Source organism: Alligator mississippiensis, chromosome 5 (assembly GCF_030867095.1).
Source record: "Alligator mississippiensis isolate rAllMis1 chromosome 5, rAllMis1, whole genome shotgun sequence".
NCBI classification, from domain to species: Eukaryota; Metazoa; Chordata; order Crocodylia; family Alligatoridae; genus Alligator; species Alligator mississippiensis.
The window spans coordinates 180,217,021-180,243,399 of record NC_081828.1 but is presented as its reverse complement, the minus strand read 5'-3'; the positions used below and the strand labels follow the sequence as shown (position 1 = coordinate 180,243,399).

Here is a 26,379-nt window from a genome sequence, read left to right as displayed (position 1 = left end):
CTAATAAGGATGGAGTGAGAGACAGTGTCGAAGGCCTCCCTAAAGTCCAGGAAGACAACACCCCCCGCGACACCTGCGTCCAAGGCTTTTGTGACCTGGTCATAGAAGGCCACCAGGTTGATCTGACAGGACCTACCTCTAATGAACTTGTGATAAACTCCCCTGCTGGCCCCTTGCAGATGTGCTCCTGGATAATTTTCTCAAAGAGAAAATATATAAGTCTGCTGTACAAGTGTATCTTCAGAAACACTTTTCCAATTTTGGGGGGGGTAGTGTGGGGGTTAATGAACATGATACGGTCATATGCTTAATTAAGGATAAGAGGGACAGGGTGTAAGTATGTAAGTGGAGGATAAGGAGGAGGAGAATATATATATCTAAATATATTTATCATCTACTGAACGTATGATCTCATCATGTTCACTAACCCCCCCCACCCCTATTTTGACTATATAAATGTAATCTCAGAAAATGGGAATCATTAAAGTGGTGAACTTTAGTGATCCACTTTGAGTGGTTTTGTATCATAATGAAAAGAACACAGCAACAGACCACCAGGAAGTCAGGGCAGGGGGTTAATTTCAACCGAGAGAGAAAATAGCAGTGTATCAGCCCAATCCAGTGGTTGTTACTGTTAAGAGGGTTGCTGTAAGGAGGCTGAAGGAAGGAAAAGGCAGACAAGGTTCTTTGGGTAAATCTGATATATTTTATTAGACCTACTAAAATATCAGATTTACCCAAAGAACCTTGTCTGCCTATGTCCTTAGACTAATGGGGCTACAACCTACACCCCTGAAGGAAGGAAAAGGAAGTTTTCCCTCAGAGAAGAGCGCCAGGCTCTTGTGAGTCAGGAGAAAGATAAGGGTTATCTCTAGATAAGGGCTCAGGTTTTTAACTGTGGTTGGCTGAAAAGGGTAGGTCTCCAGCTTTTCTTATGGCCAGGCCTCTACTTGTAGGCTCTTTACAAGAACTTTGGTAAATATCCATGATGAGGATGTTCAGTTATTCAGTTTTTCTCCCTCTTAATATTTTCCATTTTTTAACACCTATATTTTCATAAGATCCCCAAATACTTTGCAATTGCTCTATATACTGTGTCATTACAAGGCAGTTAAACTGGCAGAACACACATATGTATTTCCTAACTTTTGGCAAAATACTCATATAGGTTTAGGAAGTGGCAGAAGTGGCAGAGCCTTAAAGCAAACATTTTTACCTCTGCATCTTGATCTGTAGGATTGTGCTGAGGGTTGACTTAACCTTTGGTTAACTTGCTCCCATTAATGTCTTAAGCAGAGACTGTGTCAATTCTATATGATTTTTCCAAAATGCATAGCTAATTTTTTTGCTATTTTTTGATCATCTTAACCCCTCAAAGCATCAGATGAGGCAACTGATTGCAACCATTTTATTTGGCACTTCTGGATAGAGTCAAACAAAGCAGGATTTTCTAAGAACATAACACTTTGACACATGCCACTTTGTGTTGTCAAGATGCATAACTGTCAAAGTTGTGATAGGCTGGATCTTGTACAGAGTAGAAGGAGATATGATAAAGAAGGCATGAGGAAGTAATAAAAATGTTCATCTTGATCTGAAGATGAGCATTGCCTAAGGAGGTTGGAGATGGATTTGTGCTTATTTCTGTGGCACGAGTGAAGGGTCAGTCAGCAGGGTTGCACAGGCAATGAAAAGTTTCTGCCTTTCTGCACATGTGCCATCAGGTCCTACGCATGCAGGTGGTTAAGGAGTCAGGCAGAAGGGCAAGCTTATTTTTCTAAGCCCACTTTGCCTTCCTCTACCATGTGTTGTTGCTGCTTGTTTATCTAGTGATCCCGTCATGTACCTCAGCAGATGGGCTTTCCCTGTGCAACATGGTTCTCACCAGGCTGCATTCATCCCATGGCTGCAATAGGGCAGAACTATTTCCATTCAGGTTGCTGCCAGTTGGGACACAGAATCCTCTTTGCAGAAAACTGAAGGATTTCTCCTTTCCCAGACTCCTTACTGCCTGAGAGGAAATGCCTGCTCTGGCTGAAGGGTCTCTTGGAAACAGTATAGACTAGAGGTGATAAAACATTTTGCTCAGTGGGCCACACTGGGAGATCCCGGTCCAGCTGCAGGCTAGATCCAGCCAGTGTTCCTGCTTCAGCACCCAGGCAGGCACAGTGGGCACCATCTGACTGTGGAGAGGAGCAGGGGGTGGGCTGTCCCCAACACAGCCCTGCAGGAGAAAGGAGCTTGATCCAGCCCCATGGAGAAGGAAGGGGGCATGGTTAGACCCCAACCTGGCCCCACAGAGAAGGAAGGGGGTTTGGCTCAACCCTGCTGGGGAGAGGAGGCAAGGCCAGGCCCCAACCAAGTCTCACAGAGAAGGAGAGGGGCTTGGCCCGACTCCATGGGGAGGGAATGGGGAATGGACTGGCCCCAACCCATGTACAGAGGGAAGGGAGCATGGCCCTGCCCCAATCAGAAATGGGGGAGGGCATGACCCAGCCCCACAGGGGAAGGAGGTATAGCTTGGCTCCGAGTGAACATGCAGGAATGGGGTTTGCAGATGGGGGGGCGGAGGGGAATGGGGACAGTTAGTATTATGTACTAATAGCCACTGTTTCCCCACTGCCAATTTTTTGGATCCCTGGGGAGCCCCACAGGCCAGATGCAGTAGCTCCATGAGCCGCATTTGGCCCATGGGCCAGAGATTGAGCACCCCTGGTATAGACAAAGTGGCGACCCGGCACTACTTACTAATCCTGCAAGGTACCACCCTGCTCTTCCTTAATTCTGTAAAAGAAAGGTCTCTATTCATCCTGAAAACATGAAACGGTGAAAGGGAGAGGAGAGAAGGACATTTGGAGTCTGAGTCGTAGGCAGCTGTTTTCTTAAATCAGGGTCATAGTAACTTGAATTTGTGAAAAAAAGAAAATAAAGCCCAACAAATGTAAAGATGAAGCTTTCTGTTCCAGCTCATGAATGTTTTTCTTCAGGCTTTATTTGGAAGAGATTCAGATGGTTAGTTAAGATCTTTTCTTTTTTTTTTTTTTTACTTTGGACATTCCAAATGCCTTGTTCAATGTTTATTTTTCAGCTAGTAACCCTTGCATCAGGGACACATCATATGTAGTAATAAAAAAGCACTGAATAAAGACAAGCCCTATCTATTTTTAGGAGAAGAAAGTTGCCAGACATTAGATAATTTGGACATCTTGCACAGTTTTCACAGAAATGATTAACAGCCATTCCCTCACAAAACACAAAAAAACTTAACCTTTGCTTATAACTTATTGTACATCTGAAATAATGTACATCATTCAAAACTCTCTCTTCAAAACTCATACATTTGGAACCTTCTCTTGAGATCCTCAAACCAGCTCCCATCAAAATCAAAAGGCGCTTTCCATTTGGGTTACCATAGGCGTTGGATTGGACAGTGAAACAGAGCAGTGAAACTACTACATTACAATAAACTAAACACAGGAATAGCGCTATCCTTGCTGAGCATTCCAGTAAATATCTCATTGGACTGAACAGTGGCCTCTTCTTTATAACCTTATTGTAGATGATATGCATCTCCCATCAATCAAAAGATATTTCACTATTTTTCTTTTCACAGTTACAAACTTGAAAGAGCAAGGTTTTTTGGAGCAGGGACAAGCTTGACACAGCACAGGTGCTGAATTGCATGTCAGGGAGCCAGGTTTAGATTCCAAATCAGAACGGGATGAAGATAACTCCCCAGCCCCCAGTATGCTCCCAAATGGTGACTGTATGGCACTGCCTCTGTGGGATGGCCCTCCTCCTTGGCTATGGCTCAGCCTTTGGTTGAAGTAATAGTACAAAGGCCCCCCACACAAATGTACTCTGTTGGCTTGATTGCTTCTAGCTGGAGACACAACCACTTTCTTTCCTAGAACCCTGCTTGACAACTACTTCTATGGGGTCTTTTTTAACACAATCCCCTCACAGCTCTCTTTCGGTGACTTGGGTGGGCTCTCTCGAGCATCAGGTCTTGGAACTGACACCTCACCGAGATGACTAAAACAGTTCACGTGAGACCTTGTTGCAGATTCAGGCAGGCATCTTTTTATCAAACACATGGGTAATGCTTTACAGTTTTTATTTGTAACTGTGGTGACTGAGAGACATCTTTCTTTTTTTTTTTTTTAATGAAAGGTTAAATAATAAGAGCATGTGAGTCCAGAAACTGGAGGTTTGGGCATACACCTATTGCATCTATGTGTTAAATAATTTTCCTCAAACCTGCGCTACCTAGTCCTAATATAAAGTAGAGTGATATCTTGCATGTTATAACTTAAATAGTTGCTGTAAAAGTGCCCTTAGACTGGTAGAGGATAAACATAGCAGAAATCCTTTTTACCTGTCTTTTGCTGTCTGCCTGTGATATAAGATATATAGGGGATGTTCTTTAGATATATAGGGAGTAAAAGGAAGGCCCAGGGTGGAATAGGACCTCTACTAAATGGGCATAAGTAATTGTGATGGAAAGGGGGACAAGGCTGAACTCGTCAATGAGTTCTTTGCCTCAGTGTTCCTAAGTGAGGGGCAAGACAAGGCTCTCACTGGGATGGTAGAGAGGCAGCAGCAGGATGCCAGACTACCAAGCATAGACCCTGAGATGGTGCAGAGTCACTTGGAGGAACTGGATGCCTTTAAGTCGGCAGCCCCGGGTGAGCTCCATCCGAGGGTGCTGAAGGCACTGGCTGACGTCATTGCACAGCCACTGGCGGAAATATTTGAGCGCTCATGGCGCACAGGCCAGGTCCCGGAGGACTGGAAAAGGGCCAATGTGGTCCCCATTTTCAAGAAGGGGAGGAAGGAGGACCCAGGCAACTATAGGCCAGTCAGTCTCACCTCCATCCTAGGCAAAGTCTTTGAAAAATTTATCAAGGCTTACATTTGCGAGAGCCCGGCAGGAAAAATTATGCTGAGGGGAAACCAGCACGGGTTCTTAGCAGGCAGATCATGCCTGACTAATCTAGTCTCTTTTTATGACCAGGTTACAAAACACCTGGATGCAGGAGTAGGGGTTGACGTCGTTTACTTAGACTTCAGGAAGGCCTTCGATATGGTATCCTACCCCATACTGGTGAACAAGTTAAGAGGCTGTGACTTGGATGACTGCACAGTCCGGTGGGTGGCAAATTGGCTAGAGGGTCATACCCAGAGAATCATAGTGGATGGGTCGGTATCTACCTGGAAGGGTGTGGGCAGTGGGGTCCCGCAGGGCTCGGTCCTTGGATTGATACTCTTCAATGTCTTCATCGGCGACTTGGACAAGGGAGTGAAGTGTACTCTGTCCAAGTTTGCGGATGACACAGAACTGTGGGGAGAAGTGGACATGCCGGAGGGCAGGGAACAACTACCAGCAGACCTGGACAGGTTGGACATATGTGCAGAAAACAACAGAATGCAATTCAACAAGGAGAAATGCAAAGTGGTGCACCTAGGGAGGAAAAATGTCCAGCATACCTACTGTCTAGGAAATGACCTGCTTGGTGGCACGGAAGCGGAAAGGGATCTTGGAGTCCTAGTGGACTCCCAGATGAACATGCATCGGCAGTGTAACGAAGTCATCAGAAAAGCTAATGGCACTTTATCGTGTATCAGCAGATGCATGACGAACAGATCCAAGGAGGTGATACTTCTCCTCTGTTGGGCGCTGGTCAGACCGCAGTTGGAGTACTGCATTCAATTTTGGGCGCCACACTTCAAGAGAGATGTGGATAACCTGGAGAGGGTCCAGAGAAGAGCCACTCATATGGTTAAGGGCTTGCAGGCCAAGCCCTATGAGGAGAAACTGGGGCACCTGGACCTCTTCAGCCTCCGCAAGAGAAGGTTGAGAGGCGACCTTGTGGCTGCCTATAAGTTCATCACAGGGGCAGAGAAGGGAATTGGTGAGGTTTTATTCACCAAGGCACACCCGGGGGTTACAAGAAACAATGGCCACAAGCTAGCAGAGAGCAGATTTAGACTGGACATTAGGAAGAACTTCTTCACAGTTAGCGTGGCCTAGGTCTGGAACAGGCTCCCAAGGGAGGTGGTGCTCTCCCCTACCCTGGGGGTCTTCAAGAGGAGGTTAGATGAGCATCTAGCTGGGGTCATCTAAACCCAGCACTCTTTCCTGCCTATGCAGGGGGTCGGACTCGATGATCTATTGAGGTCCCTTCCGACCCTAACATCTATGAATCTATAACTTGAGATTTTTTCCATTTTTCTGCCTGAGAAATGAATATTAAGTCCACTTAGGTTACTGTGAGAGACAAGAAACATAGCTGGGCTGTAAGCTACTATGAGAAGTTTTTTTTACCACATGGCTTACTGACCTATTCACATAATGGTATTGGTTACACCTTGCAACAATAGCTTAAGCGAGGGCTTAATGTATCTTCAGTTTCAAGCAGACTTCTCTGAAATGTATGATCCAGTGAAGTTAACTGGAGTTACCTCAGTTTACATCTTGTGTGAATCAGTTCAGAAGTGCCTGGCAAGGAAGTATTACCTAGCAGAGAACCTGTTTTGTCCTCAGCTAGGAAGCAACTCAGCTGGTACTCTCCCAGGGCAGGGCTTGGCCAGTGGAGAGCATGGGGGAGAGGGAGGAGCTTAAAAATATTTAAGAACTTTAAAACTCTGCAGCATGTGCAAGGGGGACAGTGACCCAGCAAACAGGGTTAAATCACCAGGCCTAACTCTGACTCAGCATGCTAATATAGTGCTAAAGACTTGTAATTCATGTCCTTTCATTGTGCCTACCAATTGCAGTTCATGTAAAACTAGCCAGAGTATAAGTGGGAGCAATGAAATATGGATTAACATAAACATAGTTTGTAACTGCTTTAATTTAACATAATTAAGTTAAGTAAATTAACTTAGCTTTCTTATGTGTACCACTGCTGATTCTCTTGAGGAATGTGGTCAATCATACCCTTATTTGTCAATTGAACTATATGGTTATGAAAGAAACTATAAAATTAATGATAATACAATTTAATATCTTAAATATATATCCCAACAAATAAATCATGGTGGGTTCAGAGATCCCACCCAGAGATCTAACTTAAGCTAAATCATTCTCAACTGATGAGGGTTAAAAAAAAAAAGTGCTGGATCTATTTGTCATCTGTTTGGGTGATGGCCAGGTAAAAGTTTAGAGTAAAATAAATATGTGATGCTTACTGAAATCCTTCATTATTTCTATAAAGAGCTGGCACTTAAATGACAAGTTACAAAGACCTCTCTGAGGAGGACCCTGACCATGTGAAGTGTTTTTCCTTGGATATGTTTTCAAAGAATGCTTTGGGAAGGACAAAGTGATATAATTATTGCTTTATCTAACTGCATTTTAATATAAACATTCCCAATAAATACAGATAAAAATTCAAATAAATATGAATATTCAGATTCATACAAATAAAACAATTTAAACTGGAAAATGTGCTGGAGTTTAGCAAATAGTGGTTACAAAGTTGTTTTCTTTTTCCAGATTTAATTGTAGGTGCTTTTGGAGCTGGGAAAGTAGTTGTTTACAGGTATGTTGTAAATGCTATGACATTTTTATTTTACAGTGGCAGCAGGAGATTGAAAAATTATATCACTTTTCCATGTTGCTTTGTGCAGTGTGTAAGTAAATTGTAATTGTCAAACTTTTAGTAGTGAATGGTGTAATGTTAATATCCTTTTCTAACCTGTTCATAATTTTCAGGAAAAAATCTCCATTTTGGTTGAAATTGCCTGTTATTTCTAGAGACACATGTCTGGAAAGTTAGATCAAATCCTCTGACAATTTTAAGTCAAGCAGGGAGAGAAGAAACTGTATTTAAACCCATTTAAAAAACTATGATCACTTATTTTTGTATGAAACAAAGTCCTAGATGATAGAAAACAGAAGCTTTAAACTTTGTAGATAAAAATTGATAATTCCTAATGAGGAGACATTTATAAAGCCTTGTGACAGAAGTGTTGTTCCCTAGCATAGTCAGCAGCACCTGTGAAGGATTTTAATTTTTCAGGTAGCCTTGGTTTATGGGTTGCTGTATGCATCATACCTGATAAGCACAAAAGTTCCTTCTTTTACGCTGCTGTTGAAAAATATTTTATGAGACATTATAAATATTTTTAAGAAACAAAAACTTTTACTTCCTCCTCTCATGGGAGGAAAAGAAAAACAAACAAAAAATACTGACCAGCCTAAAATTCTGAGAGTGTATTGCATAATTATTTGTAAATCATAAGACAGAAATTATAGTTATCACATACGTGTATCAAGATATGCTGCTGTGCAGATGATCTAGCTGTTCCATCCAAAGTCTCGGTAATCCTGAGCACTCCTGGCTTTTGCATCTTTCCACTAATTAACTACCTGGTTGCAAAACCAGAGCATGAAGACTCCCCTAAGGTTTTATATTGTGCAAATGCACAAGTTAACTAAAATAGCATCACTAACTCAGACTTGCAAACTCTATATAGACTGGAGATTCCACTTTTCTGAACACTAGCTCAAAAGGAATGGAAAAAGTTACTCATCTGGCCTTGAATTATATTCAGTCACTTTGTACTGGCACAAGGTGTGAGGCATTGGAAATCCAAATCCAATATGTCTATATCCATATTCTATTGAGCAATCAAAAATGTGTTGTATGAAACTTGGGTAAAGTGGTATATGAAAACCTCCAATTTTCATTCGCAGTCTTTTGTATTTTTATGTACAAGTTAGAATGTTGGAAAAACATAGTTATTTGCATTTAATTATATGAATTCAAGTTTGCTTGAGTTTATTTTTCCATATTGTACCAAAAATGCAGGAAATGTTTTTGTGTGTTTAACAAATGTTACACTGAAATATTGACTGTACAGCCTCAGTTCAATGTTAGAAGCTTGAGAGAAATAACTTGGTAATAAGTTATTTCTATCTGAATCATTAATATAAAATAAAATAATATTCTGTGAACACTCAATTTAGACCTTTTTCAATGTTATTTTAAAGTATTCTGAATTATAGGTTAGTAGATTAATCATCAGCTGTTCCCCAAAGCTGCATTGAAAACAATTTTTACCCTGACAGACATACATTCATCTTAGGCTGTTACTTCTGGTAATTACCCCTGGCTCCCAAAAATCAGTTGACTCAAGATCCATCAGCTAATCTGTATCCTGTACCCTATGGTTGATTTCCAAAAGCTTCCAGTAGAGCCAAATCACATTAATTTTTAAAAGAAACTCCCATACAGAATAAAGAAGATAGGAAATCTGAGCCTGGCTTTCTGGATGATGGCAGAATATTGATGGATTATGAAAGAAGTTCTAAAGAGCTTCTATCATACCCAAAAATGCTTAACCTAGTTCAGGCTCCAGAGCCCTCAAGAAAGAATTTGTTCTTTTGTGATCATTCAAGCAGCTTTGGAACACATGCTGGTTGCTTCATGGATTTTCTTGTAACATCTATTTTTAATGAGTGCTGCACCTTTATTAATGTCTATTGAAAATACAAGATGTGTTTTAGTGATCTGTCTATGTCGGGGGTTTTCACCCTTTTTTAATAAGTGTACCTCAGGGGTGGGGGTGGGGAGTAGCTGGACAGGGAGCGGGGGCAGAGGTGCCAAGTGGCCGGACGTGGAGCAGAGCCATGGTGAGTGGCGGCAGTGCAGTGTCTGTTCAGCCCTGTTCTCGTCCCACCCCTGCCCTGCTCCTGTGAGGCAGCAGCACGGGGCGGTGGTTCTCCATCCCCACCTGCCCCCATGTATCCCCTGGGACCTTTCAAAGTACCCCCAGGGGTACACATAGCCTTGGTTGACAGCCCCTGGTCTAGGTAGATCATGATTTTTGTGAAGAACTTCAAAATGGGCAATCTACTGAAATAAATCACATTTCATGACAGTTGGGCTGAAAACCGATGTCCTTTGTGGAGTGAAATCAGCCTCAATATGCCACAACACAGGCTGATTACACTCCAGGGACATCTACAGACATCCCCGGTTGCTGTACCCTAACTTGGGGTACAACTGAAAATGTGATTAACACCCCCCCACACTTACTGAAGTACCCCAGTGTTGGGAAGCAGGGAATACTTCACAGAGCCCCACCTCCATATTTGCAGGTGAGTGTGGATGGAGGAATTCCCACAGCTATCCCCTCTCTGCTCATGTCTGCAAAGGGCCTGATCCTGACTGAGTGAGGTTTTTCCCACCCCAGCAGATAGGCTCCCCTGCAATCACAGGGAACGGGTCTGGCTGAGTGGGAAACCGCAGCTTCCCTGCATATGAAGAGGCACCCCAAGATTTCCTGGGGTCCTTCTCTAAGCAGGGAAAGCAGGCAGGTGCTCCAGGGGCTTGAGGGGCCCTCAACCCCCCTGGAGCACCTGCCTGGGGTTGCAGGAGAATGCAAGCAGCTCAGGCTGCTTGTACTCTCTGCCACAGACAGTAGTAGATGTCCTCTTCAATAGTTGCAGTCTGTTGCCACCTTTTGTTGAGCCATTGATTTCCCTTTCATGTAGTGCAACAAAGGGCATCATTGTCTTTTTGCTCAGCATTTGCAAATTTTTATGGTGGCACAAATGAGATGCTCAGGTGGCATCTATTCCCACCCATAGGAACCTGTTTTCTTCAAAAGAATTAAGAGCTCCAGAAAAAACCCTGCCTACCTAATGACCTTCTACTTACAGCCTCATTTCAGTTAATTTATATAGTTTAAATGTTAAACAGTCCTTCTGCAATTCTGGACTTCCCATTTATTCTTACTCTATGTAGTGAACTTTTGTTTCCCTCCCCCAGAGCAAGACCTGTTGTAACAGTGGATGCTCAACTTTTGCTGAACCCAATGATTGTGAACCCAGAAAATAAAACCTGTCAGCTTCCCAGCTCTAGGATTTTGGTCGCATGGTAAGTCAGTGATAAGTCTAGAAATGTTCAGATCTTTCTCTTTTTGCTTCAAACATCTTATTGTTTATTCTTCTTGCATCTTTATGTTCCTTGTTCAGACACTGCAGTTCATTGTAGGAATGTAAATTCGATTTATACTTATAGAACCATTTTGACAATTTCCCTTGCTTCATAAAGACTTGAAATGTAGAGCACAAGAAACTGCTGTGCTGAGTACCATTGTTTTGCACTGCAATTGAGGATATTCAGTGCGTCAGAGAAAAAGGTCCTGAACTGAAGTGCAGCAAATATGAATGGATTTTTTTTAAACAAAATTGAGTCCCTCCTCTTATTTGGCCAGGATTCAGTTCCTTATTGAGCATAGTAAATTGATACTATATCCTTGTGCCCATGTGACTCAAAGTGTTGCCATTTAATTAATCTTTTGGTTTTTTAACAGGAAAGAGAGAACTCATTCTTGTGCCTGGGGGCATTTAAACAAGTGATTGGGAGGCACTTCCAATTGCACTGTAACTTTTGCGCTTTACACAAAGCACTTGAAGTTATAGCACGATCAAACTTAACAGACATCAGTGTTTGGTGGAAAAGCTCAGAGCCTCCATGCACTGGCCAAGGTCAGAGCTGTTTTGCTGTTCTGGCATGCTCTGCAGGCTCCCCATGCTGCTAGAGAGTGCTAAGAAGGAGCTAGCCATAGCCTCACCCCCCAGGTGTCAGTGACAGCCTCTCATCCCAGCCCCACCTCATCCATTCTGTCCAGCTGAGAGCCACAGCCTGGCAGAGGGAAAGTGAGGGGAGTGGGGAGAGGAGTGTCTCTCTCAGGCATTCCCCCCTGGAACCAACTGACAAAGTGGGCAGAAAGCTAGCTTGGTCATGCTGTTGGGGCAGGAGAATGAAAGCTTTTGGAGGTTGGTCTTGGCTAGCCAGTGAAAATTAAATGAGCATCACAGGTGCGGAGCATGGGGCATGGAGGCAGGGTGGCAGGAGCTGTGAAATAGGAAGCCCTATTAATATGAGTTGCAACTTGGGCAGCAGTGACCATGAGATGAGATGGGATGAGTACAGGATCCTGAGGAAAGGAAGGATGGAGAGCAGCAGAGTAAGGACCCTGGACTTCAGAAAAGTAACCATCCTGATATACACAGAAAGACTAGCAGTTACGGCAGAAGAACGGCTTGGCTTAGCAGGGAACTAACAGATAACAAGGGAAGAATATAAGAGCACTACTCGGGCATGCAGGGATGCAGTTGGGAAGACCAAAGTGCAATTGGAGTTGGAGCTAGTAAGGGATGTGAAGGATAACAACAAGGGTTTCTACAAGTATATTAGTAGCAAAAGGAGGATCAGGGAAAGTCTGGGTCCCATACTGAGTGGGGGAGGCAGCCTTGTGACAGAGGATGCGGAAAAGGCTGAAGTGCTTAATGCGTTTTTTGTCTTCAGTCTTCACAGGCAAGGTCAGCTTACAGACTACTGCACCAGGCAGTATAGTTTAGGGAGGAGGTGAGCAGCTCTCACTGGAAAAAGAACAAGTTAGGGACTATGTAGAAAAGCTGGATGTGTACAAGTCCTTGGGGCTGGATGGGGTGCACCCAAGAGTGCTGAGGGAGCTGGCTGATATGATTGCAGTCATTGGCCATCATCTTTGGAAACTCATGGAGATCACAAGATGTCCTGGATAACTGGAAAAGGGCAAATATATAGTGTCCATGTTTAAGAAAGGGAAAAAGGATCCACAGAACTACAGACCAATCAGTTTCACTTCAGTCCCCAGAAAAATCATGGAGCAGGTCCTCAAGGAATCCGTTTCTAAGCACCTGGAGGAGAAAATGTGATTAGGACCAGCCATCATGGATTCATCAGGGCAGTGGTGACACGTAGGGGGTGCACCCCCTGAGAGTGCCAGTGCACACCCTGATCAACTGTACTCGCCGCTTAGGCAATAGGCAGTGGGGACTGGCCAGAGTGCTGGTGACCTCCCCCCCTCCTTCCCGCCCCGCCCCCCAACCCTGCAAGTGCTGGCCAGGGAGTGGAGCACTGTTGCACTCCCAGAAGTGGCCACAGTCACTCCTGGAAGCGGCTGCAGTTTGCCGCCCCCAGTGCACAAGATTGGCTGTGCCCCCCCGGTCATAAGGGACCTGACAAGGCAGCACCAGTTGCCCAAGCACCAGGGGCAAGTCATGCATAACCAACCTGATTGCCTTCTATGATGAGATCACTGCCTCTGTGGATGCAGGAAGACCAGTGGATGTGGTGTACCTTGATTTTAGGAAGGCTTTGGATAGTTTCCCACAGCGTTCTTGCAGGCAAGCTAAGGAAGTACAGGCTAGATGAAAGGACTGTAAGGTGGATAGAAAACTGGTTGGAGCATCAGGCTCAGAAAGTAGTAATCAATGGATCGATGTCTAGTTGGCAGCTGGTATCAAGTGGAGTGCCCAAGGGGTCGATCGTGGGGCCAGTTTTGTTCAGTGTCTTCATTAATGACCTGGAAAATGGCATAGCATGCACCCACAGCAAGTTTGTAGATGACACCAAGTTGTGGGGAGTAGTAGATAGTCTGGAGGGTAGGGCTAGGATTCAGAGTGATCTAGGCAAATTAGAGGATTAGGTCCAAAAGGAATGTCATGAGGTTCAACAAGAATCAGTGCAAAGTCCTGCTTTTAGGCCAGAACAATCCCAAGTACCAGCACAGGCTGGGGGCTAACCGGCTGGGCAGCAGCTCTGCAGAAAAGGACCTGTGGGTTACAGTGGACAATAAGCTAAATATGAGCTGGCAGTGTGCCCTTGTTGCCAAGAAGGCTAATGGCTGCATTGTCAGGTGTGTTGGCAGCAGGTCAAGGGAAGTGATTATTCCCCTCTATTTAGCACTGGTGAGGCCACATCTGTAGTAGTGTGTTTAGTTTTCAACCCCACTACAGAAAGGATGTGGGCAAATTGGAGGGAGTCCATGAGAAGGCAACAAAAATGGTGAGGGGGCTGTGGGACATGACTTCTGAGGAAAGACTGAGGGAACTGGTCGTATTTGGTCTAGAGAAGAGGAGACTGATAGGGGACTTATTAGCAGCCTTCAACTACCTGAAGCAGTGTTTGAAAGAGGATGGAGCTAGACTGGTCGCAGTGGTGGCAGATGGCAGAACAAGGAGAAATGGTCTCAAGTTGCAGCAAGGGAAGTTTAGGTTAGATATTAGGAAGAATTTTGTCACTAGGAGGGTAGTAAAACACTGGAACAAGTTACCCAGAGAGGTGGTGGAAACTCCATCCTGGAAGGTTTTCAAGACCCAGCTAGACAAAGCTTTGGCTGGGATGATCTAGTTGGGGATGGTCCTGCTTTGAGCAGGGGGTTGGACTAGATGACCTCCTGAGGTCCCTTCCAACCTTAACTGTCTATGATTCACAGGTTATTGTTAAAACTGGTGAAGTATAGAACAGTGGGTCATTAATGTGCCACTGACTCCCTGTAGCTTGAAGCATTTGTGGGGGAAAGGCAGACAGCTTCCTGGATTTCATATTGTCCCATATAGTCACCCTAGCTCTGCTGCTGGTTCCCAGAAGGAAAGTCAGGGAGTGACACCATTCCACCTTCCCTCCCCCAGGCTGTGGCTCTCAGCTGGCTGGAAGGAGAAGGTGGGCCTGGGATGACAGTCCAGGGGCGGAGCTGCCCCCTCACTGGGGCAGGCAGAGGAAACAAGCTCTGCCTTCCCTAGACTACAGTACAACTCAGCACAAAGGCACATGGGATGTGGGAAGAATCATCCAAAAGTTAACCCCCGCAGCAAACCTGTGCACAAGTTTGCTAATGCATTTTGCCCTAGAGCACCTTCCTTTGATAGCTGATTTAATGAGGGTTTAATTTTCGCGTGTTTGGCCATTTGACAACTGCTGTGCAGCTGTAAACATTTGTTGTTACAGTTGTAGAGCACTTTTGGGGGCCTCAGCACACAAAAAATATAACTTCTATAAGTGCCCTGGGATGCGATATATTTTTTGTGCCATGAGACTTTCTTCTGGCCAATCAGGGAACATTGTTCTGTAGTAAACTGTGCCCAGCTTTCCTTAGATGCTTGTATTGAAGCACTCGTTTAAAAATATGGATTAAAAAAAAGGTAACATAAAGACATATTTTTTAAAAGATTCATTTTGTCACTAATCTTTGCTCACTGTTAAGCACTAGCTATGGAATAAAGCAACCAGCAGATGGAGATAGGAAACGTTGGATATTTGCAAGTTTCAAAGTTCCAAATTGCCAGGATATTTTTTGGAAAGCATAACTTTGTCAAAAGCAAAACATGTCACAGACACGTGTCCTTCAACAGAAATTCACAAAGGAAAAATTTAAATAACTTTGGTATTTTTGATGTTTTGGGGACAGAACTTATTAGTTATCTGTTTTAAACTGACTTTGTTTTACTTTTTGTTTTAAATTGTAATCCTGTTTTTTTTCTCCTAAATGTTAGTTTGCAGCAAATTCTGAAATTCTGTTTTGTCAGGAATTTAAAAATTACAAATGCATTCCAAACATGTATTAAATTCCTACACATTTTTACAGGACATATGTAAAATTTTCTCTGTGATAGCCATGTTCCTGTTTCAATATATTACTTGGAAAAGACAAAAAGGAAAAAATATTTATTTTCTTTACAATAGTGTTTGATTTAGAATGTTATGAAGAAATTTTGTTTCATTTTTGTGAAAATTCTGCCTATTATGTAGGGAAATTAATAGTAGTATAATTATATTTCTTTCAATTACGTTATAAAATATACTTCCATAAGGATTTAGCTCCTAATATAAAGTAATTCTTTCCTTCCAAATGATTGAAGAACAGCCATTGATTTTCCATGCTGTAATTTTTCTCTTTAGTTGATATAACCATGCATTGCACATATGAAAACAATTAGTAGGAAAACTTCAACAGGCAAATCATTCCTCAATCCCATGGGATAGATTTCTGTATCTCTTTGCCAGCTGTGCAACTTGTATAAAATGCCTGCTGATTGACATTTTTAAATTAGAAGAATGAAAGGAACCCATCCTACCAGAAAAGTTTCAGGAAATGTAAAGGTCTAAAAAATGTGGATTTTTGTAAATTTTTCAGTATTAGGCAAATATTATTTTAGCCATCATGTAACCTGTATAACTAGAGTGAAGGGGAAAATATAATCTGTACATACAATACCATTGTTTTACACAGCACAAAATTCTTAGGGTTGTATCCTGCGTGCGTTTCTTTATTTGGATGTTAAATGTCAATTAGAAGGATGGCTGAACAAAATCTTTATACCAGACGTTTCTTCAGTCAATTTCAAAATGGAAACAATTTTGAAATTTTTCAGGGATCTGGGTTTTTAAAACAATTTTCAGTCATTTGTAATGCTGAGTACTTAGCTATTCCTATTGATTTCAGTGAAAACAGTGTGATCCACCCCCAACAGGTGTGGATTTAGGCACCTAAAAACTTTCACCCAATTGACTTGCATAGGGTTTTCCGTGATTTAATAGAATAGGGGACATTGATTTGTATAGTAAACCTAAAACTCCCGCCAATATTAGGTTAGGTACAGACATTACACACAAACGGGTATAAGTGATTGGAAATGGACCTAAACCTGTAACAGAACAGAAGTTCAGTGCACATAGACCTGTTTAAAAATGGCAGAACCTTGTCTAAGATAGACCTAGATGGATGTAGTATTAGACTTAATTGGTTTAGGTTAAATCTGTATACTGAACTTCTGTATCAGATCATATAGTAAGTCACCTTAGTTTGCTGTCTTCCAGCATCCCAGGTGCCCCTTGCAGGGCAGCATGCTGGCCTTAGCCAGTGCTTGTCTGCTCCAGGCAGACATGGATAGGTAGGAGCCAGAAAAACCTCTGTCTCTTGCCTGCAGGCATGTGAGAATGGAGCCCCTCACTGTGCAGGCCAGTCCCAAGCCAGCACAGCTGGAGGGGCTGCCTGGCAGAGGGCTCCACTCCCTCCCCTGCCCAACCCACCTAACAGCTGCATAGCTCTGAGCCACAGCTCCTGGCTGTAGCTGTCCACTGGGATGGGAACTGGGGATGGGGAAATAGAGCCCCCTGCTGCATCGGCCCCCCAGCTTTGCTGGCTTGGGGCCAGCCCCATGGAGCAGGGGGCTCTGTTCCCCCCCTGCCCAACCCTCCTGACAGCTGCAGGCAGGAGTCATAGCTCAGAGCCACACACCTGTTCACAGTGCTGGGAGCCAGGGACAGCAGTGTGGGGGTGAGCAGAGCCCCCAGCCACACAGACCCAGCCCAGCCTCCCTCGTACCTGAGCAGGGCAGGGGGCTCCATTTTCCCCTCCTCCTCCCCATAGCCTCTGCTGATAGACAACTGGCAGGGGGGCAGGGCTGAGGCGAGGGGCCATGCTGGTCAATGAGGACTGCTCAGCTGGGCTCAGAATTTTTCAACAGCCTGCTGGGAGGCATGCAAGAGTGCCCCCACCTGCTGGCCTTAACCAGTGCAGGCTGCCTCCTACTTGAGGGGGGGGGGGCCCTCTTCCCCCCCCCCAGGTATGAACCTAAATTCTGTTCACTCTTGAAATAATCTAGGGCACTTAGAAAAAGCCATGAAAGCTAGTGCGAAGCTGCCTCAGGCTTTTTGAACATCTGTACCTAGCCTTGGAGTATCTTAAAGTGACAGGTTCAAGTTGGTGTTAAATGTTATATTTTCAAACAGAAATTTATAGCACATGTATATATTTAGTTACCCAGAGAGCGATTTACCTCTGTTGCTTCTCTAGAAGCCTGTAGAAAGAAGGAAGGAATCAGTTCTGAGCAGAAATCTTATTTGGTCCAGGCCAATCCCCTGTATATCTTCAGTGCACCCTATCCTTTAGTGACCTCATCTATTCATCTTCCATCTCTACAGATAATGTATATAATTAACTGTCCATACCTGTGATCCCCTCCTGTGTACCTGACAGTCTCCCAGATGCATCATCTCTTGACAACTCACTCTGCAGACCAGAACTGAGCTAATTTTTTCCTACCACCCCCCAAGCCCTCTCTACCTCCCACATTGCTGTAGACATTGTCTCATCTGGAATGTCTACATCGCAACTTACCATGCTAGGGAGTACTGCCATGTACACACACCCCACCTTTTCACTCCTGCTGTACATACACCAAATGTCAAAGAGATGTCATGTCATTACAAAGGGGTGCTGAGCACCTGCCAGTATACATGCCTGCTCCAGAGAACCAGGGAGCGGCAGTGAGCACAGCCTGGGAGCGCAGCTCATTTTCTCAACATTCATACATAGAGAAAACTGCACTTTTATACAATCATTCTTTGCTCATCTTCTCCACACACATTCTTGGAGGCAGAATGAATTTTCAATAACAATTACAGGTAAGTAATATTTGGAACTGATTATCTTTTTATTTTTTTCCTACGGATATTTCCCTAAGGAAATTCCTTATGCCTTACCACTCTCGACACCTCTAAAACCACCTCTTCCTATTACAGACTACAATACAATAGGGTTCTAGTTAGAATTGAATGAAAATTCAGAAAAAATTAAGTTTGGGATCATTAAAATATTTTGTGTCTATGTGGCTGAATGTTAGTCAGTCTTATTTTGATTTTGCTAAAATGCTTTGGTTTTATGATCTAACCCAGGGCTAGACAGTTATTTTGTCTGAGAGGACTGCTTAATGAGTTTTAGTGAGCTGTCAAGGACCGCAAAGACAGCCCTTCCCCTTGACAGGGGCCCTGCACCCTGGTCACTATCTTGGGACCAGAAGCCCTTACCTTTGCCACCAGAAGTTTCATAGGTATTAGGGTCGGAAGGGACCTTATTAGATCACTGAGTCTGACCCCCTGCCCTGGGCAGGAAAGCGTGCTGGGGTCACATGGCCCCAGCCAGGTGTCTGTCCAATCTCCTTTTAAATACCTCCAAGGACAGGGACAGCACCACCTCCCTTGGAAGCTTATTCCATATTTTGGCAACCCTCACTGTAAAGAAATTTTTCCTGCTGTCCAATCTGAATTTGCTCTCTTTCAGTTTGTGGCCGTTATTTCTAGTTACCCCAACAGGTGCCCTGGTAAACATCGTATCCACTATTTCTTGCTGGTCCCCCCCGATGAGTTTGTAGGTGGCCACTAGATCACCTCTCAGCGTCCTCTTGTGGAGGCTGAAGAGGTTCAGGTCTCCCAATTGGTCCACATAAGGTTTTTTCCGTAGGCCTTTAACCAGGCAAGTGGTCTTCCTCTGAACCCTCTCCAGGCCATCCACATCCCTCCTGAAGTGTGGTGCCCAAAACTGGATGCAGTACTCCAGCTGCAGCCTCACCAATGTCACGTAGAGGGGAAGTCTCACTTCCCTAGACCTGTTTCTGATGCACCTACTTATGCAAGAAAGAGTGCAGTTAGCTTTACTTATTACTTCATCACACTGGTGATTCATGTTCATTTTGGAGTTGACTACGACACCGAGATCCCTTTCTGCAGTTGTGCTCCCAGGCTGTAGGAGTGTTGATGATTCTTCCTCCCCAGGTGCAACACATGACACTTACCCTTGTTAAACTGCATCCTATTCTGTTCGGCCCATTTCCCCAACCTGTCCAAATCAGCCTGGATTTGTTCCCTGCTGTCTAGTTTATGTACCTCCCCTCAGTTTGGTGTCATCAGCAAACTTGGACAGGGTGCTTTCTTCTCCCTCATCCAAGTCACTAATGAAGATATTGAATAGTACCGGTCTCAGGACAGAGCCTTGGGGGACTCCGCTGCCCAGATTTCTCCAGGTAGAAACCGACCCATCCACCACCACTCTCTGGGTGTGTCCCATAAGCCAATTTTCTACCCACCGGACTGTGTAATAATCTACATTGCAACTGTTTAGTTTCCTTATAAGAATTGGGTGTGACACTGTGTCAAAGGCCTTTTTAAAATATAAGTACAGCAAAAGCTTTGTTATCCAGCTCCCACAGGGAATGGGGGGTGCCGGATAACAAAATATTCTGGTTAATTGAGCAGCCCTAACAGGCATCTTTGTCTGTTTGCGCCGTCGCTTCTCCTACCGTGTCTGGGGTGTTGCTGCCCCTCCCGTAGCATTGCCGCCTCTCCTGCGGGACAGGGAGGTGGTCCCCGTGCAGCCTGCTATGCCCCGGGCCATGGCGGCTCAGAGAAACTGGAAGTGCTACGGTGGGCACTTCTGGTTTCACTTTACCTTACAAGCTGGCATGCTGGTTAATAGAACATGCCAGCTTGTAAGGTGCCAGTTAAGGAAGTTTTTACTGTAAATAAGGTCTACCTTTGTCCAATCATTTTATAACCCCGTCGTAAAATGTAACCAGGTTAGTCAGGCAGGATCTGCCTGCTGTGAACCTATGCTGATTGCCCCTTAGCATTATTTTACCAGCTGATCCCGCACAGTCCCTCCCTTACCCCCAGAAGTTGCCATCTTTGAACCAGAAAAAAAATCAAATCATGTCTGAAAAGTCAAACAGCTACTGTAACATATTTTAATTTTATTTACAAAAAATATTTTTCTCATGATTTGTTTTTTGTAGTGGAGGTGATTGCATAAGAATTCAAAAATAGTCTTATTTGTGTATATTGTGTGTGAAATGTGGTTCGGGGGGGTGTGTATGGTGGGATGTGGGGGGCTATGTGAGAAGGGTTTTGTGACAGCATGTGACTGTATTTGTACGTTAGGTGTAGGGTATGTTAGGGATGTGTGTATATATGGGAGGTTGTGGGGGCAGTGTGGGTATGTGTGGTATGAGGGAAGGTGGAGGGGTGTGGGGACCCCTCCACACAATCCCCTCATGGCACACAGCCTGCGCCACTGGCAGCAGCAGGAGCAGCAGTAGGTGGGGGCCCTAGGGGCACTTGTGGCTCACACATGCAGTGCTGTCCAGCAACACAGCTCCAGTCAGAGCTGCACATGGCAGCAAGAAGCACAGCAGGCTAAGCTGCCTGTATTGCATTCCCCGTGGTGCATGTGCAGGTCCTAGCACTCGTGCACCACTGGGCAAAGCCCCACACAGTGGAATTGGTTGCTTTGCCTGCTGCCACAGAAGCAGGGAAAAATGTGCCTGCCACTTCCAGCAGACTCCCAGCAGCTGCACACAGGGGCACACAGTGGGGAAGGCAGCTGGCTCCATAGCGTGGGGCTCCCCCCAGTGGCATTGGGTACTTGGAGTTTCACATGTGCCATGGGGAGCACTGCATGATCGAGGTGGGTCAGCCTGACTGCATTCTTCCTGCCGTGTGCAGCTGTGGGCAGAGCTGTGCACTGCTGGGTGGCAGCACCTGCACAGGCCATGAGCATCCTGAGGGCCCCCTGCCTGCTGCAGCTACTACTGCTGGTGGGGGGACTGTGCAGCATGGGGGGGAAGGTGTAGAGGAGTCCCCCCACCCTCCCTCATACCCACACGCTGTCCACCTGATTTCCATGCTCCTGCCAACCCCCTGGGCACAAACTCCACATTCCTACCAGCCCCAGTTGCAATCCCATGCTCTCTGCCCCCACCCAGCTGCAGCTCCTCCTGTCTCCATCGCACCTCTCCCCACCCCCACTGCTTCCCTACCTGCTGCCCAGAACAAGTGCTGCAGCAGGGAGATGAGGAGGAGCTGCTGGACACTGGGGAAGCCAAGCAGGTCCCCTGACAACTGCAGCAGTGGCAGCAGCAGTCCTGCATGGAAGCTGTGTGCTGGCTGGGCCAGGGCCCTTCAATGCATGAGAGCAGGAGTGAGGTGTGTGGGCTGGGTAGGGTACAATTAATTGGTGGGCACCTGTGGGCCCAATGAAATTGCCTTTTGGAACAGATCTGGCCGACAGGCCATATTTTGCATGCCCCTGATCTAACCTCATCTAGCCCCATTTATTCCAGCAGGCTATGGAAGCTTATGCCTCTCTAAATCAGTCAGTTTTTAAGGTGCTGTCCTGTCCTGCCCTACATTTTGCCTGACTTTAAAATAGACTAATGCAACTAACTACCCCTCTCCTTTTTGATGGAAAAAAGACAAGTTGAATAGTTTTGACTGTTTTGTTTCAATAATTTTATTCATGTTATTCACCTGTTTAGAATAAAGTAATAAATATAATTATTAACTATAGTGCATGCAGTGTGATACAGTTTTAATTTAATTTAAAAAAACAAACTGAAATTAATCTAAAAGATGCATTCGAAACAATGTGTTATGAATAATCAAAGTACTTCATTTAGACTTTCTCTGTTAAAAGAAATGATCAAATTCAGCATATGCTTATAGACCATTGCAGTGTTAACTATAGCTTTTTGTAGGACACTAATCCATCAAAAAATATTTCACTGATTCCACAGACCAGTATTTTCCAGATACAAACTTGGTGCACAGCAGGTCTCTTGAAGGCTTAAATCATATATGCTCCCATTTTGATCAGAGCAAGCTTTTGCGTCTCCAGTCTCTATAAGTTGGTAATTGACTTTGGCTTTGAAAACAATTTTTCCCAGGGGTCAGACATTGACAAGGTTACCAGATTGCACTAGTATATTTACTGTTAATCACAAACGTTCATCTGGCATGAAAGAAATGAATGATTTTATACACAGAGGTGCATTAGATTTCACCCAAATGTGAGGCAGCATTTGATTAGAGAAATATAATTGCTTGTATCATGTCTCCCTATCTCTTTATTTCTCCTGATGATTGTTTGTTTTTGAACTAAAGTACACTGATATTCGTATTATCCCATAAGATTGAAAAGTGAAGATTCCTCCTTTAGACACTATGGCTAGGTACAGATTTTCAGCGAGGTTAGATCACATTAAAAATGACCACCCAATCTAACTTAGTTTGCTCAGGCGCAGACTTTACACATAGATCTCTAGTTAGGTTAATCTAGGAGTGGGGGGATGGGGTGTTCTGGAGGGTTTGGAGGGTTCAGAGAGTCTCTCAGATCCTGGCAACCCATGCAGTACTCCCAAGCCCTACCCTTCCGTGGACTCTTCTGGGCTCCCTGATCTTGCCAAATACTCCCAGACCACCCCCCATGGACCCATTAGCCCCCCCCTCTGCCCTTGCTAGCAGCCCTCCCCATCTTGACTTACCTGGGATCAGGTGGCCATTTTTTAAATTCAATCTAACCTTCCCCAATCTCCCTGAATACCTGTACATACTCTATAGGATGGATAAGGCTTAGGCTTTCTTCTCTCAATGTTCCTTAACTCTAGGGAGGAAGATTGCTAGTAGAGGCAAGGCCATACTTTCACATCATAACAGTACTATTTCCAAGTGTGTTCTTATCTCATGCAGTTCTCTTCCTTTAATTGTTCTTCCTCTTGCTTACATACATACTGTTTTTTACAAGGAACTTTAGTAGTTCAATCTTTCATTTTTGTATAAAGCTATAAAGAACCCTAGTTTGTAGACTTCTTTCTGATCTCTGCCATGTTTAATTGATCTTAATCTTTCACAGTTTTATAACATATAACATCCTGTTATGTGTTGCTTTTTCCCTTCCTTTATACACATAGGGTTACCTATGGAGGACAAACCCCTCAAAACACCAAAGAACATCAAGCAGGACCATCCCCAGCAATATCATCCCAGCCCAGGCTTTGTCTACCAGGGTTTAAAAAAACCCCAAGGATGGAGATTCCATAATCTCCCTGGGTAGCCCATTCCAGTGTTTTACTACCCTCCTAGTGAGAAAGTTTTTCCTAATATCTAACCTAAACTTCCCTTGTTGCAACTTGAGACCATTGCTCCTTGTTCTGTTATCTGCCACCACTGAGAACAGTCTAGCTCCATCCTCTTTGGAACCACCCTTCAGGCAGTTGAAAGCTGTTATTAAGTCCTCCCTTAGTCTTGTCTTCTCCAGACTAAATAAGCCCAGTTCTCTCAGCCTCTCCTCAGAAGTCATATTCCCCAGCCCCTTCACCATTTTTGTTTCCCTCTTGTGGACTCTCTTTAATTTGTCCATATTCTTTCTGTAGTGGGGGTCCCAAAACTGGACACAACTCTGTATATGTGACCTCACCAGTGGTGAATAGAGGGGAATAATCACTTCCCTTAATCTTCTAGCAACCTCCTAACAATGCAGTTTGCCTGCAGTTTGCTGCTTGCCTTCTTTGCAATAAGTGCACGCTGTTGGCTCATATTCAGTAGGGCTGTGCAAAACTACCTTCCATTTCCGCTTCCATTTCAACAGAACAGTGTTTCATTTAGAGTTTCATTTCATTTCAAAAGCACTGTTCCACTTCATTTCGTTGAAACTGTTTCACTGTTTCGATACTGTTTTGATGTTTCACCCATAGGCTATAATGGGGAAACATGAAAATGCCTAAAACTTTGTCATTGCTTGACTGATTTGGATGAAACTTGCAGGGATGGAAGCCCCTTCTGAGGGCATGAGGTCTGCCAAGCTTCAAGGAGATAGGTGCAGGGGTTTCTGGAAAAACTGCACCTCAAGGTGTTGACAAGCAAAACTCCTGTCGCTTGCCAGCTGTGGCAGCCTCTTCTCATCTGGCAGGCAGATTCAGGGCCTGCCTGCACCCCTGGGAGGGCTGCAGGGACTGTGCCAGACTCCTCTGAGGCGTGCGGGCCCCTGATCTGCCTGCCGGATGACAGGAGGCTAGATCTGCCACTTGGAGCCAGCGGCAGCACCAATCTTCCCAGTGCTGGGTGCGGGCTGCACCCAGTGCTGATCCCAGGTGGCAGAAGCAGTCTCCTGTGATCCAGCAGATGGATTGGGGACCTGCACCCCCAAGAAGGAGTCCAGTATAGCCCCCACAGCCCTCCCAGGGGTGCAGGCCCCTGATCTGCCTGCTGGATCACAGGAGGCTGCTGCTTCTGGCCGGGACTGGCACTGGGTGCAGCCCTTGCCAAGTACCGGGAAGATGGGTGCTGCCACTGGCCCCAGCCAGCAGCGACAGCATGCTGTCATCCAGTGCGCAGATCTGAGGGCCCGCACCCCTGGGAGGGCTTGGGGCAGTGACAGAATCCTCTGGGGGGGGCGCCCCCCAGATCTGCACCAGATGACAGGAGGCTGCTGCTGCCAGTGGGGACTGGTGGTAAAGCCAAGTAAGCCCAGCTTCGAAACTGGAAATGTTTTGAAACTTTTGAAACATTTCAAGTGCCCTTGTTTAATTTCGAAGCTGTTTCAAAGGCTTTTGTTTCATTTTGATGTTGCTGTTTCGAGCTCAAAATGCATCGAAACAGCTTCAAAATGAGACACTCGGTGAAATTATCCACAGCCTTAATATTCAGTTTATTGTCCACTGTTATCCTTGGGTCCTTTTCTGCAGAGATGCTGCTTAGCCAGTCAGTCCCCAGCCTGTACACGGTTATGCATGGGATTGTTCTGTCCTAAGTGCAAGACTTTGCACTTGTACTTATTGAACTTCACGAGATTTCTTTTAGTCCAATCTTCCAATTTATCTCAGTTTCTCTGAATACTCGCATGTATCTAATACTCTCTCTATCTTGGTGTCATCTACAAACTTGTTGAGAGTACACTCCATCAGGGGTTCCACAGGGCTCGGTCCTCGGGCCTGCACTGTTCAACATCTTCATCAGCAACTTGGACAAGGGGGTAAAAAGCACCCTGTTCAAATTTGCAGATGACACGAAGATGTGGGGGGAAGTGGGCTGCTAGAAGGGAGGAATAGGCTACAATCAGACCTAGACATGTTACAGGGGTGGGTGGATGAGAACAGGATGGGTTTCAACACTGACAAGTGCAAGGCACTGCACCTGGGGGGGAAAAACCAGCAGCATACCTACAGGCTGGGGAACTCCGTTCTCATCAGTGCAGAGGCAGAGAAGGATCTTGGAGTCATTATTGATGCCAAAATGAACATGGGCCTACAGTGTGGGGACGCGGTCAGGAAGGCCAACTGTACCTTGTCATGCATCCACAGATGCATCTCAAGCAGGTCCAAGGAGGTGATCCTCCCCCTCTATGTGACACTGGTCAGGCCGTAGTTGGAGTACAGTGTCCAGTTCTGGGCGTCGCGCTTCAGGAGGGATGTGGACAGCTTGGAGAGGGTCCAGAGGAGGGCCATTTGCATGATCAGGGGGCAGCAGGGCAGGCCCTACGAGGAGAGGCTGAGGGATCTGAACCTGTTCAGCCTCCACAAGAGCAGGCTGAGGGTGGATCTAGTGGCCATTTACAAACTAGTCAGAGGGGACCAGCAGGCACTGGGGGAGTTCCTGTTTCCCCGAGCACTGCCAGGAGTGACTAGAAATAACGGTCACAAGCTGGCAGAGGGTAGATTTAGACTAGACATCAGGAGATGCTACTTCACTGTCAGGGCAGCTAGGATTGGAACCAACTTCCAAGCGAAGTGGTGCTGGCTCCTACCCTGGGGGTCTTTAAGAGGAGGCTAGACAAACACCTTGCCGGGGTCGTTTGACCCCAGTGCTCTTTCCTGCCATGGCAGGGGGTCGGACTTAATGATCTGCTCAGGTCCCTTCTGACCCTACCAACTATGAAACTATCTTCCGGATCATTGATGAATATATTGAACAAAACTGGACCCAG

General features: G+C 45.1%; 1 protein-coding gene across 3 annotated transcripts in view; it reads left to right on the top strand.

The window, feature by feature from the left end:
- ITGA8 (integrin subunit alpha 8) overlaps positions 1-26,379 on the top strand; it is a 174,737-nt gene that overhangs the window by 54,362 nt on the left and 93,996 nt on the right. For all 3 annotated transcript variants that reach the window (XM_019497862.2, XM_006271243.4, XM_059729045.1), the window contains exons 14-15: positions 7,502-7,547; positions 10,785-10,892. In XM_019497862.2, coding sequence (XP_019353407.2) covers positions 7,502-7,547; positions 10,785-10,892 — 154 coding nt within the window. The remainder of the gene's footprint in view (positions 1-7,501; positions 7,548-10,784; positions 10,893-26,379) is intronic.